Source organism: Mustela erminea, chromosome 13 (assembly GCF_009829155.1).
Source record: "Mustela erminea isolate mMusErm1 chromosome 13, mMusErm1.Pri, whole genome shotgun sequence".
NCBI lineage: Eukaryota > Metazoa > Chordata > Mammalia > Carnivora > Mustelidae > Mustela > Mustela erminea.
In genome coordinates, this window is record NC_045626.1 from 86,949,942 (window position 1) to 86,971,094 (window position 21,153).

General features: G+C 44.9%; 1 protein-coding gene across 4 annotated transcripts in view; it reads left to right on the forward strand.

The window, feature by feature from the left end:
* DNAH10 (dynein axonemal heavy chain 10) overlaps positions 1 to 21,153 on the forward strand; it is a 136,906-nt gene that overhangs the window by 20,336 nt on the left and 95,417 nt on the right. For 3 of the 4 annotated variants that reach the window (XM_032309801.1, XM_032309799.1, XM_032309800.1), the window contains exons 11-19: positions 619 to 817; positions 3,121 to 3,315; positions 7,102 to 7,272; positions 9,596 to 9,772; positions 11,752 to 11,877; positions 12,661 to 12,833; positions 13,428 to 13,579; positions 18,468 to 18,632; positions 19,472 to 19,679. In XM_032309801.1, the coding sequence (XP_032165692.1) occupies positions 619 to 817; positions 3,121 to 3,315; positions 7,102 to 7,272; positions 9,596 to 9,772; positions 11,752 to 11,877; positions 12,661 to 12,833; positions 13,428 to 13,579; positions 18,468 to 18,632; positions 19,472 to 19,679 (1,566 nt within the window). Of the gene's footprint in view, positions 1 to 618; positions 818 to 3,120; positions 3,316 to 7,101; positions 7,273 to 9,595; positions 9,773 to 11,751; positions 11,878 to 12,660; positions 12,834 to 13,427; positions 13,580 to 18,467; positions 18,633 to 19,471; positions 19,680 to 21,153 lie in introns of those variants that run through there. The other variant, XM_032309802.1, reaches the window with a different exon arrangement.

Sequence of the window (21,153 nt, forward strand, 5' to 3'; positions counted from 1 at the left end):
AGAGGTAGGCAGAGGGACAGGGAGAAGCAGGCTCCCCGCTGAGCAGGGAGCCCGATGTGGGGCTCGATCCCAGGACTCTGGGATCATGACCTGAGCTGAAGGCAGATGCTTAACCAACTGAGCCGCCCAGGGGTCCCAATGATTTTATCTTAATCAGGACCTTCTTCCTTAGTTAACCTGGGGGAGACAAAGTCTCATCGTCAGAGGGAAACTTCCTTCTGGACCCCAGGCCCCTGAGGTGGGAGACCCTCTAGGATCCAATGTTGGAAGAGATACAGATCTTCACTTTCTTTAAAAAAAAAAAAAAAAAAAGAAAGAAAAGAAAGCAAGCTCCCTGGGGGAAGTGAGTCTCTGGCGGGCTGGGTGGGCGGCTGTGGCCAAGATCAGCCCGGGCGTGGCTCCTGATGCTGGACCCGGCAGGTGTGTAAGGCCCTCACAGCCTTGCACGCTGGTGCGGAGCAGCCGCTCCCCAGGTAAGCGTTCCCCACCAGGCTGTGAGATCAGGGAGGCCCTGCTCCTCGGGGAGACTCTCCCCTCTGAAGCCTGCTGCCCTTGGAGAGCGCGGCTCAGACCCACGGCCGCTCGCTTGCCCCCATCATGGCTTCCTTTTCTTCGCAGAGAGAATCGAGCCAGCGCCCAGCACAAAACCCTGGAGGCCAGGAACGCCCTCCACATGTGGAAGAAAGCCTATTTTGACACCAGGGCCAAGATCGAGGCTTCGGGGAGAGAAGCTCGGTGGGAGTTCGACCGCAAGCGGCTGTTTGAGAGAACGGATTACATGGCCTCCATCTGCCAGGATCTCTGCAACGTTTTGCAGGTGGGAAGGCTGGTGGAGGCTTTCTCGGCTGCGTGGGAAGCCGGCTGGAGGCAGGACTTGCCCCATGGAAGACGGTTTGGCTTTTTGATGGCACATTCTCTGTGTCGGGGGGGAGCCGGGAGGCAGGCGGGGTCTGGCAGGGGGAAGCACTTGAGAGAGCATTCAGAATGTACCAGAACATACCAGAGCCACACCAGACCTCTTGCAACTTTTCCTAGTCTTCCGCGACACCCCTCCTTCACCCTGCTTTTTGGTGTCCTTTGACCTCTGGCCGTTCCTTCTCTGTCTTTTGCAAAATCCTCCTCCTCTGTCTTCCCCTTAAATGTTGGAATTTCTCAGAGTCCACACCAAGACTCCTCTCTCGACTCTCCTGAAGCCACATCACGCTTGCCCATTGCTTCAGCAGCTTCCCATCCATCAGTGACTCTCTCCTAAAGGAACATAAAAGGGTTTAGTGGCTGAGTGGGTGGATGACCCACAGTCCTTTGTCTCACGAAGGTTGATGCATTCATTCATTCTTAGTATTTGTCGGGAACTCATCTGTGCCAGGCACCTGGCTTGCCGCTGGAGAAACTGTGGGAGCAGATCCAGGACCGGTCACCTAACCTGCGGTGCCCAGTGCAAACAGACGTGGGACCCCTTGTTCAAAAAGCAGGAAAAAAAAATGCTATTTCAAACATTAAAATATAAAGCTTTTCTCTCCTGACGTGTTCTCAGTGGGCTTTAGTTTTTGCCACGACCGTAGCAAAGTAAAGAGAGTAAATTTAAATTATTCCATGAATTTTGCCATTCATCCTTAAATGGTACAGTCTTGGCTTAAAATGCAAAGACCAGGGCATTTAGCTCATATGTGGAGTCACATTTTGTGCCTTGTCACTTGGATGTGCCCACGTGTGTCCTTGCTGCCGGGGCAGCGGCGACGCCGCACACACCTTTTCCTCTCATTTCTCGATGCGCGCCCATCCTGCCAGGCTCCTCTCCCCGCATGGCTTGCTGACGACCGGGGAAGGGCTGGGACGGCAAGGAGCGTTCTTCGTGGTCTCTGCTGTCCCTCCTATGTCCTCATTTCAGGACACGTAGCTGGTGAACACGGGGAAGTTACAGGAACAGGAAGCCGTAGGGTCTGTTTTCTGTGCAGGCGTGTTTCTCAGAATGGTTCGTGGGCTCCTGTGTCTGAAGCAAAGCCCAGTTTGAAGGGAGAATGGGGTCTTGCGGAGTAGCTGGTGTCCTCGTGTACAATTGTTCACGCAACACACTTACTTGTCCTGACTGCGAATGTCCCCAAATTGCCATGCACGGTGGGCCCACCAGACTCCTGTGCTCGTGGGGTCACGGGAGGTCACACGCTCTGTGTGGAAAGGAGCAGGGGACATGCAGATCCCGGTTACCTACTTGTATGCGTGCATGACTGCCCATCAGCCTTCATTTACAAAACACATGCAAAGAAGAAGTTATGAAGAATTTCGAGAAGGTCATAGCAGAGCCTTAAACCCAGCATGGAGCCCTTTGGAGCTTGGAGCCCTGTGGACCTCCCTGGGTCACACGCCTGTGAAGATGGCCCTGGCAAGCATGTCCCTAGCGTGTGGCTTCAGGGACCTTACAGTCCGGTAGAAGAAAGATGGTAGACGTAACAGTCATACAGATACATAGCTACAGCTGACGTAAACGCTCTGAAAAGTGCAGTCGAGGAGGCTCTTAAAGTGTGTACCGGGGCCTAACCTTTTCTAAGGGGTTGGGCGTGACAAAGTGATCATCAACGATGAGTTGTAGCTAGCCTGGCAATTTGAACGGCAAGTACGAAGGCCTTGTGATAAGAAGGAACATGGGACGGAAAGAGGGCTGGGCTGGCGGCAAGCAGGTGGGGCGTGGGGCACAGCATGGGAAGGGGTTGGAGGAGAAAGTGAAGGTCTGAACGTGTAGACTTTGCAAGCTGTGTCAGGACCTCTGGATCTTGTCCTACAGGCAGTGGGCAGAGTGCCGGAGGTCTTAGACTGGGAGGAAGTTGCCTGTGTGACATGATTAAACAAAAATTATTATTTTAGAGAGAGAGTGGGGGAGAGGCAGAGGGAGAGATCTCCAGCAGACTCCCTGCTGAGCGTGGAGCCCATCTCGGGACTTGATCCACCACCCTGTGATCCTGACCTGAGCCAAGATTTTGAGTCGGATGCCCAACTGACAAAGTCACCCAGGTGCCCCTGTGTGACCTGATTCTTGCTCTCAGGCAGATCTAGATGCAATTTATTTGTAGTTAGAACATTCATAAGAAAACCAAAAGGCAACTTGCTTGTGTTTTGTTTGGGCAGGTTATGGAGGAATTTTACAATATATTTGGTCCCGAACTAAAAGCAGTGACGGGGGATCCCAAGCGCATTGATGATGTCCTATGCAGGGTGGACAGCCTGGTCACCCCCATGGAAAACCTGGTCTTTGACCCTTTCAGCATCAAGTCTTCCCAGTACTGGAAATATGTGATGGATGACTTCAAGATTGAAGTTCTGGCAAGTAACCCATTGATCCATTTAATCTTGGAAGCAGATACTACATTTCCTCCCATGTTAAATTAGTTATTTAGTTATGCTTAGAACTTTTTTAAGTCACAAAAAGTAATACTTGCTTATTTGTGAACAAACAAACAAAAAAGCAATATGGAGGGGTATAAGGTAGACATGAACATTCCTTAATCGTCTTTGTCTCCATTCCTATCCTTAGGCAGAATAAGGTTAAATCAAGCCAGACACAATAGCATTTCTGCAAAGCTGAGTTCGGTGTATAATTGGAGAAGACCTAGGAGGGTGATGAATGAGACTTGATTCAGTAGACAGTAGGGAACCACTGAAGGTTGTTGACCAATGGGGTAAGGTCAAGAGAATTATGGTTGAGGAAGGTTCTTCTGGTCATAGTATAGGCTGATTTGGGCCAGGGTATGACAGGAGGTGGGGAGATATGATACAGGAGGTTGCAGCTTAGGGTATGGAGGAGGCAGAGCCATAGAAGGGAGACTGTACCTTAGAATATAGTTCCACTCCACACAGCGTGATAGGATGGTGGATGGTTCATCGTGAATTCCTTTCCAGCTTCATGTTGGAAGTGCATCAGTAGTACTCCCATTTATAACCCCAGAGCATCTTTTTATATGGACAACCCCAGACAGTTCTTATGTTATCTGAACACTTCCATTTTTTTTTTCTAAAAGATTTTATTTATTTATTTGACAGACAGAGATCACAAATAGGTAGACAGGCAGGCATAGAGAGAGAGAGAGGGGGAAGCAGGCTCCCCGCTGAGCAGAGAGCCTGATGCTGGGCTCGATCCCAGGACCCTGAGATCATGATCTGAGCTGAAGGCAGAGGCCCAACCCACTGAGCCACTCAGGCACCCTGTTATTAATTTTTAAATAGAAATTTTCATTAAGTCACTTTGTCAAGTGATACTGAAAGGCTACCCAAAAGAAAAAGCAGCCCAAGCTAACCCCTCTCCCTTCCCATTATTGCTGTCATTTTCCATAACTCTAGATTTTTTTTGTTGTTTACCTTCCTGTTTCCTAAAGAACATGGCAGTGTGGTTACTTTCTGATTTATCAAATTAAATCGGTTTCAGATACCTATTAAATCTTCTGAGTAGTGGGGCGCCTGGGTGGCTCAGTGGGTTAAGCCGCTGCCTTCGGCTCGGGTCATGATCTCAGGGTCCTGGGATCGAGTCCCGCGTCGGGCTCTCTGCTCAGCAGGGAGCCTGCTTCCCTATCTCTCTCTCTCTGCCTGCCTCTCCATCTACTTGTGATTTCTCTCTGTCAAATTGATAAATAAAAAAAATCTTTAAAAAAAAATCTTCTGAGTAGATACTCTTTGCATCTTTGTCATCTAATGTAGTTCTGTCATAACTTTTGGTTAAATAAATGGTTAGTGTTTACTTGTTACGTCTGTGCCAACATTGTTCACTACTGAGCCAAGAAGCCCATTGTAACCATATCACCTTTCTCTTACGACCCTTTGTTTTTCCTAAAGTTAGTCATTGCTTTTCTTTTTATTTGCCTGATTATTTACATACTTGTTATGGTTTGTTTGTTTGTTTGTTTTTTGCAACTGCTGTAACATCTCTGCTACGTATCTAATGGGTTCCATCTGCTCAAAAATATCAGTGCTATTATTTTCCTGGCAGTCTTTGTTCCAGAGCTCTCTCTTTTTCTGCTCCAGTAAATTGTTTCCTCTTTAGACTTACTGCAAAGTAGTCACTCTAGGACTTCTTATCTTTTCTTAACTGTGTTGGATCCTGTTTTCTAGATTTTGCATCTTCCTCTTTCCTTGTAGCTCTTCGTGATGCTGGAGCACCTTTTTTAGGAGCTTCCTAAGAAAGTTTTCATGTGTTTTTTTTTTTGTTTTGTTTTGTTTTGTTTTGCAAGTATGGATTCTGAAATAAAATTAGCTATAGAATTTAAGGTTGAAATAACTTTTTTCAGAAATTTGAGGGTATTCATTGATTTCTAGCTTCTAGTGTTATTAGAATTCTGATTTTTTAAAAATTATTTTTTATTAACATATAATGTAGTATTTGCCCCAGGGTTATAGGTCTGTGAATCATCAGGCTTACGCATTTCAGAGCACTCACCATAGCACATTTCCTCCCCAATGTCCATAACCCAACCACCCTCTCCCTACCCCCCCACCCCCTAGCAACCTTCAGTTTGTTTTGTGAGATTAAGTCTCTCTGGTTTGTCTCCCTCCCGATCCCGTCTTGTTTCATTTTTTCCTTCCCTTCCCCTTAAACCCCCACTTTTCCTCTCAAATTCCTCATATCAGAGAGATCATGTGATAATTGTCTTTCTCTGATTGACTTATTTCGCTTAGCATAATACCCTCTAGTTCCATCCACGTCATTGCAAATTGCCATTTCATTTCTTTTGATGGCTGCATAGTATTCCATTGTGTGTGTCTGTGTGTGTATACCACATCTTCTTTATCCACTCATCTGTTGATGGACATCTAGGTTCATTCTATAGTTTGGCTATTGTGGACATTGTTGCTATAAACTTGATTTTTTTTTTTTTTTTGAGAGAGAGAGTGTGTGTGTGCAAAGTTGGGGGGTGGTGGGGGAAGGAGAGAGAATCTTAAGCAGGCTTCATGCCCATTGTGGGGCCTAACATGAGACTCAGTCTCACAACCCTGAGATCATGACCTAAGCCAAAATCAAGAGTCCGACGTTTAACCAACTAAGCCACCCAGGCTCCCCTGAACTCCGAAGTCATTCTGATTTAATTTTTTCCAGAAACTAACCCTACTCTTTTTAGAGTAGGGCGGAATAAGAGTGTAGAGGAAGAATAGTGGGCTGGCTGTGCCATGTGGAGAAGGGACCCTGTGTCTGCCTCTCCCCCTCCTGGTGTCTGGTGTCTCCAGATGTTCAGGCTCCTGGAGGTTTCATGCAGAGGAAACCGGTTCCTACCTGCTCCCCTTGATGCCAGCATCAGGTTGTAATTCTGTGCCTTCTGTAATGTTATTTATTTCCATCTGCCTAAAATTCATGAACTCTCTCATCTTGCTGTTGTGTCCTCTCCCATTTTCTTGGTTTCTATGAGTTAACACTTAAAAACATTTCCTTTTGATCATTTTGAACAGAATGAGGGGAGAGAACAGAAAACCAGTGCAGCCAGTCTGCTGTTTTTAACTGGACACCAGCTTCCGCTAAAGCACACTGGACACCCATCTCAAGTCACGAATTTGTTTTTGCTTACTTCTTGCCGCTTTGTTTTCTCAGGATAGTTACAGGGACATGAGGACGTTTTAAAAATTATTATTTTTACTAACATACAATGTATTATTTGCTTCAGGGTACAGGTCTGTGATTCATCAGTCTTGCATAATTCACTGCGCTCAGCACCGCACATGCCCCCCCAAAGTCCTTCACCCAGCCATGCCATCCCCCCAACCCCTCCCCATCCGGCAACCCTCAGTTTGTTTCCTGAGATGAAGAGTCTCTCATGGTTTGTCTCCCTCTGGTTTTGTCTTGGTTCTTTTCTTTCTTTCTTTTTTTTTTAAAGATTTTTATCTATTTATTTGACAGAGATCACAAGTAGGTGGAGAGGCAGGCGGGGGGCATGGGGATCAGGCTCCACACTGAGCAGAGAGCCCGATGCGGGGCTCGATCCCAGGACCCTGAGATCATGACCTGAGCTGAAGGCAGATGCTTAACCCACTGAGCCACCCAGGCGCCCCTGGTTTTGTCTTGTTTCATACATGAGGATTGTTTTATTTTATTTTTATTTATTTATTCTTTATTTACTTATTTATTGGCAGGTTATTGAGAAAGAAGCAAAACATTTTATTGATGAATCTTTTAAGACGCTTCGGTCAGCTGAAGCAGCGTTCGACATGCTTTTAAAATTTAAGCACATTCGTTCACGGGAAGCTATCAATCGACAAATGATGATGAAATTCAACGATATTCTTGCGCAGTATTGCAAAGAGGTAATTGCTAGATCTATAGGTGCAGGAGCGGTAGAAGAGCCTTGGCAAACTGTGGAGAATGGAATCATGCTCTTGTCTGTCTCTCACATCCACATGCAGAGAAACTGGGGCATTTTCCCCAGTAAGCATGTGACAGCACGCCCCAGGCAACCGAACCAAAGTGGATTTGTTCGGTGAAGAAATTCAGTAAGGATTTATCAAGGACCATATTCTGTCGCTCCCATTGTGATGGGCTCTGTGTGAGTTAGTAGTCAGAGTCACTTTAATCATTGCGGGAGTCTTAGCTACCTGTATACATCTTTATAGATTAATTCAGAAGAATGTCTCCGGTGTTCACATATTCCAAACGTGGGGGGAGACACAGAGATGGAGAGCGGAACAAAACACAGATTCTGCCTTCGAAGAAGACAGTATCTAGTGGGAGAAACAAACAAACAAACAAAAAATTGCTTATCATTTTATTCAGAGGATAAAGGATTTTATTCAGAGGACAAAATGAGACCATGTGGTGTAACCAGTTGGTGTGACATAAAGGAGTGAGGGGGTCTCCAAACGTGTCTCTTCCTCTTGCCGCCGGAACAAGGGGCTACAAACTTGGTGACTTTGAACCACGCCGGTTTGCTACCTGACACACGATCTTGAAGGTCCAGAATCGGCCCTGGTCTCATCGGGTTGAGATCCAAGGGTCAGCAGGGCTGGGTTCCTTTCTGGAGTCTCTAGGGAGAATCCATTTCCTTGTTTGGTCCCCCCCACCCCCATCCCCAGCTTTTAGAGATTCGTGGCTCCCTTCCGTCTTCAAAGCCAGCGATGGCCAGTCCCGTGTCCATCGATCTGACCCTCTGCTTTGCCTTCCTCTTCCTCTTTTAAGGGCCCTTGTGGGTCCCTCGGGCCCACCCAGCTAATCCGGGGTCATCACCCTTATAAGGTCAGCTGCTTGGCAACTTTGAGTTCCCTTTGTCACGTAATATATTCATAGACTCTGGGGATCGGGACCATTGCTGGGGGGTTACTATTGTGTCTCTCACCTCTAATTACCCACATGAGAGTGTGGAGCTGCTGCTTTTAAAAAGCGGGTCCAGACCATGTGGTCCCCCAATTCCACTTCTGGGCATAGACTCTCCAGAAGCAAAAACAGGGTCTTGAAGAGGTATCGCACACAGCACTATGCACACGGGCCAGAATGTGCAAACAGCCCAGGAGTCTACTGATAGAGGAATGGGTACACAAAATGTGGTCTCTCCATGCGATGGAGTAAGACTCAGCCTTAAAAAGGAAGGACCTTGTGGCACCTGCTGCTCCAGGGATGAGGCCGAAGGCATTTCTGAAGTCAGAAAAGCTCAGTCTCTCTTTGGTTTCCACTTGCAATGAGGTACACAGAGGAGTTAAATTCAGGAGACGGAAGGGAGAGGGGTGAGTGCCGGGGGTTGGGGGTGGAGGGTGGGGAGTCAGTGTTTCGTGGGACGGGAGTCTCTGGGAGGGATGAAACCGTTCTGAGCCAAGTGGTGGTGGTGATACGAAGGTGTGAATGGGCTTAATGCTGCCAAAAGGCACTGAAAGATGGTAAATTTTTTTTTTTAAATTTTTAAAAGTTTTTATTTATTTGATACAGAGAGAGAGAGATCATAAGTAGATAGGCAGAGAGGCAGGCAGAGAGAGGGGGAAGCAGGCAGGGAAGGCAGGGGCTTAACCCACTGAGCCACCCAGGCACACTGAAAGATGGTAAATTTTATGTTATATGTATTTTATGTAATTAAAAAAAATCAAATAATTATAAAATCCAGTGGTGTGTGTGTGTATGGGTGCACATGCATGTGTACATACGCACACACACACACACACAATGTAGGCCTGGCTGCTGGTCCTGCCTAGAACAGATCTCAGGATATCTGGGGCACCTGGGTGGTTCAGAGGGTTAACCTCTGCCTTTGGCTTAGGTCATGATCCCAGGGTCCTGGGATCGAGCCCCACATCGGGCTCTCTGCTCAGTGGGGAGCTTGCTTCTCTCTGTCTGCCTCTCTGCCTGCTTGTGATCTCTGTCAAATAAATAGATAAAATCTTTAAAAAAAATATATTAAGTCAGTGACATGATTGTGCGTGGTCTGCAGTCATAAGGCAATTTGGAGCACTGCCTATGTTAAACCAAAGGGCAAAACCTGCTGGGGTGTAAGAAAAAAAGAGTAAATAATAAGCAGCCAAAAGCACGATTCTGCATCTCATTCGATGTCTGACGCTCGAGCGTTTGTTGGTTTCAAGACCCAGTTCAGTCTTCCTGGGGCACGTGCCGAGGCGTACCACGGACAGAGTGCCTCTGATTGCTTTTCAGATCGACATTGTTAACAAGCTCTTTGTTCAGAACCTGGACAACCCCCCGCTGTACAAGAATCACCCTCCAGTAGCAGGTGCGATCTACTGGGAACGGTCCCTGTTCTTTCGGATCAAGCACACCATCCTCAGGTTCCAGGAGGTGGAGGAGATCCTGGACAGCGAGCGAGGAAGAGAGGTGTGTCACTTTGGCCGGGGTCGTCCCCTCGAGTATTTCAGGGAGGAGGGAGGGCTGCCCGCGGGAGGGGCACGTCCAAGCCTCCCACTGAGCAGGTCTTTCCTGTGGTCTCTGATTTCAGGATCAGGTTTAAAACTACATTTTTGTGTTTTTTTATCTTTGGCATCATACTATTTTTTTTTAAATTTATTTTTTCACTGTTCCAAGATGCATTGTTGATGCAGCGCACCCAGTGCTCTAGGCAATCTGTGCTCTCCCTAAGACCCATTTAAGGCTCGCCTACCCCCATCCCAGCACCCTCTCGCCCCCCAAACCCTCAGTTTGTTTCTCAGAGTCCACAGTCTCTCGTGGTTCGTCTCTCCCTCTGATTTCCCCCAATTCACTTTTCCTTGCCTTCTAATGTCTCCCGTGTTACTCCTTATGCTCCACAAGTAAGCGAAACCTTATGATAATTGACTCTCTCTGCTTGACTTATTTCACTCAGCAGAATCTCCTCCAGGCCTATCCGTGTTGATACAAAAGTTGGGGGTTCATCCTTTCTGATGGAGGCATAATACTCCACTGGGTATATGGACCACATCTTTTTTTTTTTTTTAAAGATTTAAAAAAATTTTATTAGTTGGACAGATAGAGATCACAAGTAGGCAGAGAGGCAGGCAGAGAGAGAGAGGAGGAAGCAGGCTCCCCGCTGAGCAGAGAGCCTGATGCAGGGCTCAATCCCAGGACTCCGGGATCATGACCCCGAGCCAAAGGCAGAGGCTTTAACCCACTGAGCCACCCAGGCATCCCTATGGACTACATCTTTATCCATTCATCAGTTGAAGGTCATCTTGGTTCTTTCCACAGTTTGGCGACTGGCCATTGCTGCTATGAACACTGGGGTACAGATGGCCCTTCTTTTTACTACATCTGTGTCTTTGGGGGTAAATACCTAGTAGTGCCATTGCAGGGTCATAGGGAAGCTCTGTTTTTAATTTCTTAAGGAATCTCCACACTGTTTCTCCAAAAGTGGCCGCACCAACTTGCATCCCCACCAACAGTGTAGGAGGGCTCCCCTTTCTCCACATCCTCGCCAACACACGCTGTTTCCTGTCTTGTTAATTTTGGCCATTCTGACTGGTGTAAGTTGGTATCTCAGTGTGGTTTTGATTTGAATCTCCCTGATGGCTAATGATGATGAACATTTTTCCATGTGTCTGTTAGCCATTTGTATGTCTTCTTTGGAGAAGTGTCTGCTCATGTCTCCTGCCTATTTTTGGACATGATCATCTGTTTTTTGGGTGTTGCGTTTGAGGAGTTCTTTATAGATCTTGGATACCAGCCCTTCGTATCTTTGGTTTCTTAATCTGTACAGGCATCTTCTAGGTAACCAGGCACAAGGGCTTCTCCCTGAACTTGATCTCCAGCTTTTCCGGAGGAGGACCATCTTTCTGATAATACTGTCCCTCCCCCGCCTGTGGGCGTTTGTATGTTACATCACCAGGGTTGAGAAACCATTTGCTCGAAGGTTGGGAGAGTAAATGTTTTAGGCATTTGCAGGTCATACCCTGCCGTGGTGTAGCAAGAAAGCAGCCATGGAGAGGGGACAAGGAACAGGCATGGCTGCGTTCTTACAAAACTTCGTGTACCATCGCCAAAACTCTAATTTCCTGTGCTTTTCACACATCGCAAAGCACTGTCATTCTTTTTGGGTTCCTGCTAATCCTTTAAAAATGTTAAAAGCTGTTCTTTGCTCGGGCTGCACCCAAGGCAGCCCACGGGCTGGAGTCTGCTGATCTCTGCTAGTTGGTGTGGATTTCAAGTTGTATCGTCTTAAACACACCCTCCAAAATTTGTGAAAATTTCTGTGCTTCCTTTTGCAAAATGTGCTCACAGATCACTTTGTTTTTAAAGGGGGGGGGGAGAGAGAGAGAGAAAGAGAGAGAATGAGGAGTGTTATTTCCAAGGGCAAACTGATAATTGCCCGAGTTCCTTGACAGGTAAAACAGAAGTACTTGGAAGTGGGGAGGACCATGAAGGACTATGAGGACAGGAAGTATGAGCAGTGGAGGGAGACCACGGAGCTGGTCCTGCCGACTCTTATGAAGAAGAGCCTGCTCACTAAGGTGCGTATTTCCGGGTCCTTGCCCAGGTTAGGGCGCTGGGGGCAGATGATGGCGTCTGCCATTTTCTTGAGGTTCGGTGTGTGGACAGGTGTTTCCGAAATCCAAGGCAAAGAAGGGCCCAGGCTGCCAGGGGAGGAGACGGAGGCAGCATCCTGTCGTGGCGAGGAAACGTGCCGGAATCCGGCAACCCCGCTCACCCTGTGGGCGAGCGGCTGAACTCCAAGCCTCAGTTTCCCCGTTTGTAAAATGAGTCAGAGCAGGTGATACCAACACACGAAGCACTAGTCGAACTCTGTACGAAGTAGTTGTCCGTTGACCTGCAGAAAAAGGCCATTTCCCATGATTCGCCCTTGTCCACGGCACTTGAGCTCTACAGAGCCTCTGATAGACGGCAGGTGCTCAGTGAAGAGATCCTCGTGGCGGGGCTGGAGGTGAGGAAGGGCAGGAGAGACCTGGGCGAGGCAGCTTGAGGACTGTGGTCTGCGAAATCCTGCAGCAGGGAGCAAACCGAGTGCAGAGCCCCAGATGGGGCCGGCAGGGAAGCCAGGATTCTGGATATTTACATGCAGTTGACCAGTCTGGGAAAGTGAGCGACTAAATCGAATTCTTTAAACACTGTTCGGATCTTCAACAACACGGATCCAAGCTGGCTCCAGCCGGCTCCCCCGTCTGGCCCCATCCAGGGCCCTTCGCCGATCTCTCTCCAAATGTACGTGTGCCCTGGGCTGTGCGGGCTCCTTCTCGGACCGCCCTCGCCATGCTCGTGAGACCTCTCTTCCACAGACCTCTTCCGTTGCTGACGAGACGGCTAACTTGGAAAAGGGGGCCATGTTTGCAATTAATTTTTCACCGGCTCTCAAGGAGATTATTAACGAAACGAAGTACTTGGAACAGCTAGGATTCTCTGTCCCTGAATTAGCAAGAAATGTTGCTCTCCAGGAGGACAAATTTCTTAGGTAAAAAAGATTCTTCTTTTAAATCAATAGTAAGCTTCTTGAGCTCAGAACCCCTTTAGACATTCTTAAAGATTTATGCAAAACTCACCCTCTCTTGCTTTCTTTTTTTCTGCATTTTATTGCCACCAGGATTAGAAATGTTTAAACTGTATTCATTCAACTGAGCAATGTTTAAACTGTATTCATCCATTTCTCTAAAAGTAACGATAACAAACCCATTCCTTGTTAACGTAAATAACAGTTTCTAATGAAAAATAACCAATATTTTCCAGAAAAGAAAGTTAGTGGGAAGACCAGCATTGTTTTCAATTGCTACACATCTCTCGATCAAAGCTTTAGCCTAGGGGCGCTTGGGTGGCTCAGTGGTCAAGCGTCTGACTCGTGGTCTCGGCTCAGGTCTCGATCACAAGGTTGTGAGTTTGAGCCCCACGTTGGGCTCCATGCTGGCTGGGGAGTCTGCTTTAAAAAAAAAAAAGGAAAAAGAAAACAAAGCTTTAGCCTAGTTAATGGTGTTTTGTAACCTATTTAAAATGTTACGGTTTTTATGAGCTCCATTGTACATGATCGTATCAGTGACTTTCCTGTGATGCACAGGTACACGGAAGGAATACAACGTATGCTGGACCACCATCACAAGCTCATAGGAACGTTAAATGAGGCAGAATCTGTCCTTCTCGACGATCATTCCCAGGAATTAATGAGAGTGTTTAGGTCTGGATATAAAAGACTAAATTGGAGCTCACTAGGTAACACAATTCATCTACCTGTTTATTACCTTGTAGACTTCGGGATGCAAAAATAATTTAAGATCACTTTCGTTGAATTATACTTCTTGTGTGTAGGTAGATGTCGCTGACACTTGAGTTTCAAACATGAATCATTTATACTTGGTGGAACTTAGACTTAATCTCAAGGCTTTAGTTGGGGCTGAAGATGAGACAGATGTCGTTTGGACAACCGGCTGACCCGATACTTTGTCCTCCAAAAATAAAGTGACTTTTTAATTTTTTTCCCCAACATCTTTCTATCTTTTGCTAATATTGAAATTCTAATTTTGAAATAATTTGTGGATTCACTCCCAGTTGTAAGAATTAACACAGAGAGGTGCTGTGCATGTTTTACTCGGTGCTCTCCCCACGGTAGATTCAACAAAACTGTTGTACAGCTCACACTCCAGACCTGTTGACACTGATACAAGCGAGGTGTGGCGTGTTTCCGCACTGCAGTGAGAACTCATGTTACCTCCTCCCCCTTTTAAAAAAGATTTATTTATTGGGGTGCCTGGGTGGCTCAGTGGGTTAAAGCCTCTGCTTTCGGCTCAGGTCATGATCTCAGGGTCTTGGGATCGAGCCCCCGCATGGGGCTCTCTGCTCAGTGGAGAGCCTGCTTCCCCCTCTCTCTTTGTCTGCCTCTCTGCCTACTTGTGATCTCTGTCAAATAAATAAATAAAATCTTTAAAAAAAAGATTTATTTATCTATTTGGTGGACAGAGATCACAAGCAGGCAGAGGAAGCAAGCTCTCCATTGAGCAGAGAGCCCGATGCAGGGCTCGATCCCAGGACCCTGAGATCATGACTTGAGCCAAAGGCAGAGGCTTAACCCACTGAGCCACCAAGGTGCCCCTTATGTTGCTGTTCTAAAGTCCTATGCACTTCACACTCTTTCCCAGCCCCAACCCTTGCAACCACGAACCTGCTTTCCACGTCCATCATTTTGTCATATCAACAGTGTTCCATAAATGAAATCGCATGTAACCTTTTTGGGTTGGCTTTTCTCTGTTAGCATAATTCCCTGGAAGGTTGTCCAAGCTGTTACGTGTACCGGTAGTGTGTTTCTTTGGTGGCTGGAATCCCATGGTCTCAATGTGCCCTAATTAAGCCATTCACCTGTTGAAGGACACCTGGGTCGTTTCCAGGTTTGGCTATGATGAATAAACATTTGTGCTAGAAAAATATTTGTGTGTGAGGCTTTACAAGAACAGGAGTTTCATTTCTCTGGGACAAATGCTCAGGAGTGCAATTTCTGGGTCCTATGCTGCTTGCATGTTTAGTCTTTATTATTATTACTGTTATTAATTGCCATGGTGTTTTCCAGAGTGGCTTTGCCATTTTGCATTTCCATCAACAATATATGTTCCATTTTTTTTCTGGGTCTTGGCGAGCATTTTGGTATTGTCCCTATTTTTTTTATTATAATCATTGTGTAGCTATGTAATGGTCTCATTATGGTTTTGATTTGCATTTCTGGATTGGTTAATGATGTTGAGCATTGTCTCGTGTTTGTTTGCCATCCGTGTATCATCTTCAGTGAAATGTCGTTCTATGTCTTCTGATGATACTGTTTGCTTTTGCATTGTGAGTTTTGAGAGTTCTTTATGTATTTACATACTAGCCCCTTGTTGGATATGTGGTTTGCAGATATTTTCTCCTACTCCATAACTTGTGTTTTCATAGTCCTAATAGCGTCTTTTATAGACTGAAAGTTTAAAATTTTGAGAATCCCAATTTATCAAGTTTCCCTTTTATGGATCATGCTTTTGGTGTCAAGTGTAAGGATTCTTTTTGCCTGATATGCATCCCAAAGACTTTCTCCTATTTTTCTTAAAGTTGTTATAATTTTGTATTTTACAGTTAAGTTTGTGATCAATCTTGGTTAATTTTTTTGTTCAAAGTGTGAGACTATAGTTGAAGTTTATTTCTCTTCCTTCTTTTTCCTCCTCTTCTTCCTCCTCCTCCTCATTTTTTTTTTAACGATTTTCTTTATTTGACAGAGATCCCAAGTAGGCAGAGAGGCAGGCAGAGAGAGAGGAGGAAGCAGGCTCTCCGCTGAGCAGAGAGCACGATGCGGGGCTCGATCCCAGGACCCTGAGATCATGACCTGAGCTGAAGGCAGAGGCTTTAACCCACTGAGCCACCCAGGTGCCCCCCTCCTCTTACTTCTTGATGATGGATGTCTAATCATTAATTGAGAAGGCTAACTTTTTCCATTAAATTGAATTTGCATCTGTGTAGAAAACCAGCTGGGCATATTTGTATGGGTCTCTTTCTGGGTTCTTTATTCTTTTCCATTGATCTATGTGTCTCTTCCTCTGCCAGTATTACAGTCTTGATTACTATAGATATATGGTAAGTCTGGAGATTGGCTAGATTGATTCTTCCCATTTTTTTCCTCAGGAAAATTGTTTTGGCTGTTCCAGTTCCTTTGATTTTTCCATATAAATTTTAGAATAATCTTGTTTATATCTACCAAAAAATGCTTACTGGGATTTTGATGGGAATTATGTTAGCTATGTATATCAATTTAAGGAAAATTGATATCTGAACTCTGTTGAGCTTTGCATCCATGAACATGGTATATCTTTCCATTTATTTAGATTTTTTATTTCTTTCATTAGCACTGTTTAGTTTTCAACATACAAGTTTTGTACATGTTTTGTTAGATATATGCTCAAGTATTTAATCTTTGATGAATGGTTGTAAATGATACTGTGTTTTTAATTTTGGTGTCTACTTGTTTGTTGCTAGTTTATAGAGATACAATTAATTTTTTGTACATGGTCCCTTTTACCTCCATGGCCTTCTCTGGTAGAGGGATCAGGGTGCCTCATCACAGTAGTATGAATGTGGACATCTAGGCCCCCCAACTGGTCCTTATTGGCAAGGGTTTGGGTGAGGTCACAGTTTTTTCTGTGGTGTTTGGCTAGAGTAGAGCAGTTACTTTGTAAAATTTTCTGTCTTGTCAGGATGTTCCTTTCTTTTGGCTAGACAGAACACAGTTTTTGGGGCTTTAGCATTTATGGGTTGCCAGTTTCTTTTTTAAAAAATTATTTTTATTAACATATAATGTATTATTTGCCCCAGGGGTACAGGTCTGTGAATCCTCAGGCTTACATACTTCACAGCACTCACCATAGCACATACCCTCCCCAATGTCCATAATCCAACTGCCCTCTACCTACCCCAGGGTTGCCAGTTTCTTCATCTCTAAGTCCGAGATATAGAAGGAAAAGGAACTCATTCTTTGGGTCCCAAGGTCCCTAGCTGGTTGGCTTCTCTCCACCTTTTAGAGTCTTATATTTGTTTTATAGATAAAAAGCAAGGTTCCTAACTGTGTTTAGTAGGAGGAATAAGGGAAAACACGTCTACTTCCTCTTCTTAGAAATAGAAGCTCCCTTTACTTTTTAATTTTAATTTTTAAAAAAATTTTTCTAAAGATTTTATTTATTTATTTGACACACAGAGAGAGTGAGCATGCATGCAAGCAGGGGCAGTGGCAGAGGGAAAGGGAGAAACAGGCTCTCTGCAAGCAGAGAGCCCGATGTGGGGCTCAATCTCAGGACCCTGGGTTCATGACCTGAGCTGAAGGCAGGTGCTTAACTGACTGAGCCACCCAGGTGTCCTCTCTTTCCTTTTTAATTTAATTTTATTTTTGTTTGCTTATTTTTTATTATGTTAGTCACCATACAGTATATACACCATACAGTACAGTTTTTGATGTAGTGTTCCATGATTCATTATTTGGGTACAACACCCATTGCTCATTAAAACATGTGCCCTTTGCTTTTTTAAATAAGCAAGGCATTTTTGCTCTTCTTTTTTCCCCTTCTTTTCAAATATTCTTCCCTCTTCTCCTTGTCATTTCGTTCTCTTCTTCCCTTCTTTGAATGGAGAACATGCATATTTGGACTTGGGCTGCCGAGTTAAACCCCCTGGGTTAAAAGTCCAGCTCTACCCTTGTGACTGAACTTTGTGGAGGCCCAGTGTCCTTATCTGTAAGGTCAGCATCATCTTAGTACCCAGTTCACGGGATTGTTGTAAACACTTGATGACAGTGACATGCTTAAACCACTGCCTGGCATCCCTCCATGCCAATGGCCATCCCCCAGCCACCCCATCCCTCCCACCCCCCTCCTCTCCAGCAACCCTCAGTTTGTTCCCCGAGATTAAGAGTCTCTTATGGTTTGTCTCCATCCCTGGTTTCTAAGAGATACAGCTGATGTTTGGATTGCTCTGTGAAAAATGTCCAGGTTTACAATTCATGTCATTACTGGCTACTTTTCCAAGCAACAGGCCAGAGGAAAATGGAAGCAGAGTAGGGTAGAGTGGAAGGTTCGTGTTTCCATAGCAGTGGGAAGACAATGGAGTTGAACCTTCTCTTTCTCCTCACTACCTCTCCTGCTCTAGGTGATGATTAGCTAAAATCTGAACCGAGAAAATGTATCATTTGATTGATTCTTTTTTTTTTTTTGGATTTTATTTATTTATTTAAGAGAGAGTGCAAAACAGTGGCAAGGGAGAGGAAGAAACAGTCTCCCCGCTGAGCAGGGAGCCCAATGTGGGGCTTGATCTCAGGACCCTGGGATCATGACCTGAGCCAAAGGTGGACGTTTCACCAACTGAGCCCCCCAGGCATCCCTGGTGGATTCTGAGTACAGGGGTCCTTGTCCTCATCCCTAAGAGTGCTAAGGGTATATTAGCCCCCACCAAGACCCAAGGGGATGAGATGAGCAGGGTCTTTCCTGTGACCAGATGCCGGTATTAACCTCCCAGATGTTGGTGGGCAGGGTATGGAAAGAAAGAGTTTGAAAGTGAAATATCTTATTTTTTCTTCTTTCTCTTTCTTTTTTCCCCAAAGGTATTGCTGACTACATAACTCGGTGCAAACAGGCCATTGGGAAATTTGAATCCCTTGTCCACCAAATTCATAAGAATGCAGATGACATTTCTAACAGGCTTATGTTAATAGAGTCTATAAACCTCTTTAAATATCCAGCACCCAAAAATGAGGAAGATCTTCCAGGTAGATATGATTTCTTGTTTCTCTGATAACAGAAGAAATGGAAAAAAAAACCCCAGCTGTTGGTTATGATTGCACACGTGCTCACACACACACACACACACACACTTGTTCCACAAATGGAACAAAACCATTCCCAAAGATCTCAGTCACTTACTTGAAAGGATCATGAGTAATTCTTTCTTTTTGCCATGTTTTCTATGTTGCTTAGACAGTTTTCAAATTGTGGGGTCTGTGACAATCAGGAGTATTTTTGTCAATAACTTTGTAACAGTAAAGTAGAGTGTGTTCTTATGGGCTGACATTTACTTGTTTAAACAAGGTCTTTTACATGGTCTTAGACAAGTCAAAAAGCAATTAAAGAAAAGCAAGGTTGCATGAAGATCTAAAAGCCCTCTTATGTATGGAGTATGCTTTAGCAGGCACAATGGGCATTCCCGTGTTGTCGTTTGTTTTTTGATTAGGGCATGTCTTAACTTTTGGTATTGACTTATTTTCTTTCAGTCTAGGTTAGAGGCTGGTTTTGTATTTTTTAAAAAAATTAACATATAATGTATTATTTGTTTCAGGAGTACAGGTCTGTGCTTCATCAGGCTTACAGAATTCACAACACTCACCATAGCACACACCACATCCCTCCATGCCAATGTCCATCACCCAACTACCGCATCCCTCCCCGCTGCCTCTCCAGCAACCCTCAGTTTGTCCCCTGAGATTAAGAGTCTCTTATGGTTTGTCTCCCTCCCTGGTTTCTAAGAGATACAGCTGATGTTTGGATTGCTTTGGGAGTAATGTCCTTTCCTGCACTCACGAAGAATGGTAACCGATGTCTTCCTCTACAGGCGTGAAGGAGTTCTTTGAGCACATCGAAAGGGAAAGGGCCAAAGATGTGGATCACATGGTCAGGTGGTATCTTGCCATTGGGCCTCTACTGACCAAAGTCGAGGGTCTGGTCATCCACACCAACACGGGCAAGGCTCCCAAGCTGGGCTCCTATTACGAATACTGGGAACGTAAAATTTATGAGGTCTTGACGAAGCTCATCCTGAAGTAAGTTAATCTTGTTGCCTGTTTTAGAGACGAGGGGCATAGATTAAAATAATTTACATATATGAATAGTTGGAGACGGAGTCATAAAATGCAGAGAAGAAATCATCTGGACAGTAAGTCCACTTTCTGGTTGAAGGGCGCTCCCAGGATGGAAGGGTGACTTTCCCATTTGGCTCTCATTCTTATTAGGCCCCTTGACATTCTGGAAAGGAAATGATTTCCCTCCCCTTATTCAGCTATCCTAAAGACCTACATCCTGTCACTCAGTATTACCCAAATCCTAGGTGATAACCTCCCCTGTATTGAGAGAGGCTGAACTGAAGGACATATGACCCGATTACTCTCCCTGATGGTCTATAACAAATCCTTGGCTGGGATGACCATCACATATGTGTTGAATGTCTATTACATGGGCCAACCTCACAATAGGCAAGGCTCTCCTGTCCCTTCTAGAGCTCTCAGCCCACAGCTCAGCACCTCAGCTAGACCAGCTCAAAGCTCACTGCCTGAGCTTCATCACATTGACTTAGGATCATTCTAGGAATTCCTAGTTTGGTTTCCTAGAATGACCCTAAGTCAGTGTGATGGGAACATCACACTGGGACTCTTACCTCCATATTGTCAAGGGTGCTATTCATCTCATCATGCAACCCCTTCTTTGTGAAGAACCCCAGAAGAAATTTCTCTAGCATCCCTTCTGATCCTAGTCTCCTGAAAAAGGTTTCTTTCTGTCTTTTTTTTTTTTTTTAAGGAGTTTTCTTTTTTGTCTGTCATTTTTTTGTTGTTTTGTTTTTAAATGGTGTGGGTACTGTGAATTGTTGACTTCATAGCTTTCCCTTTTCTCCTTGGCTGCTGGGAAACTCAGAGCCCAATTTGTAGCCTAAATGCAGCAAGTTTATAGGTACTTATGTTTGTATTGTCTCATTCTTGGCTCTAGATATATATATATATTTAAAATCTATCACATATGGGAGCTTACTGTGCACCAGGCTCATGTTACACTCTTTACAATCTCCTCCCCATTTTTCACAGACTGTTGGGAGGATAGGTGACTTGCCTAAGGCCACACACACACACATCTAGTAAGAAGAAGGGCTAGAATGTGAATCTGGGTCAGTGATAACTTCATTAAACATCTGTGATTAGTTTCCTTTCTTTCATATTTTATCCCACTCTGATTTTAGGGTCTCTTACTGCAGTTATTTTTGTGAGCTGGCAAAATCTACTTTGGAACAAGACATTGATAAATAAAATAAGCACCTTTGGTTGTCTTGCTTCCTGGACCTAGGTTTTTTTTTTAATTTTTTATAAACATATAATATATTTTTATCCCCAGGGGTGGACCCAGTTTGATAAATTTCACTAAGTTGATCATTTACAAAAAACTGTGTTCTACACATTTTATTTTTTAAATTGTTTCTAACTTAGATTCCTGTAGCAGCCCCTTACATAGGGCACTTCCTGTGATGTTTCC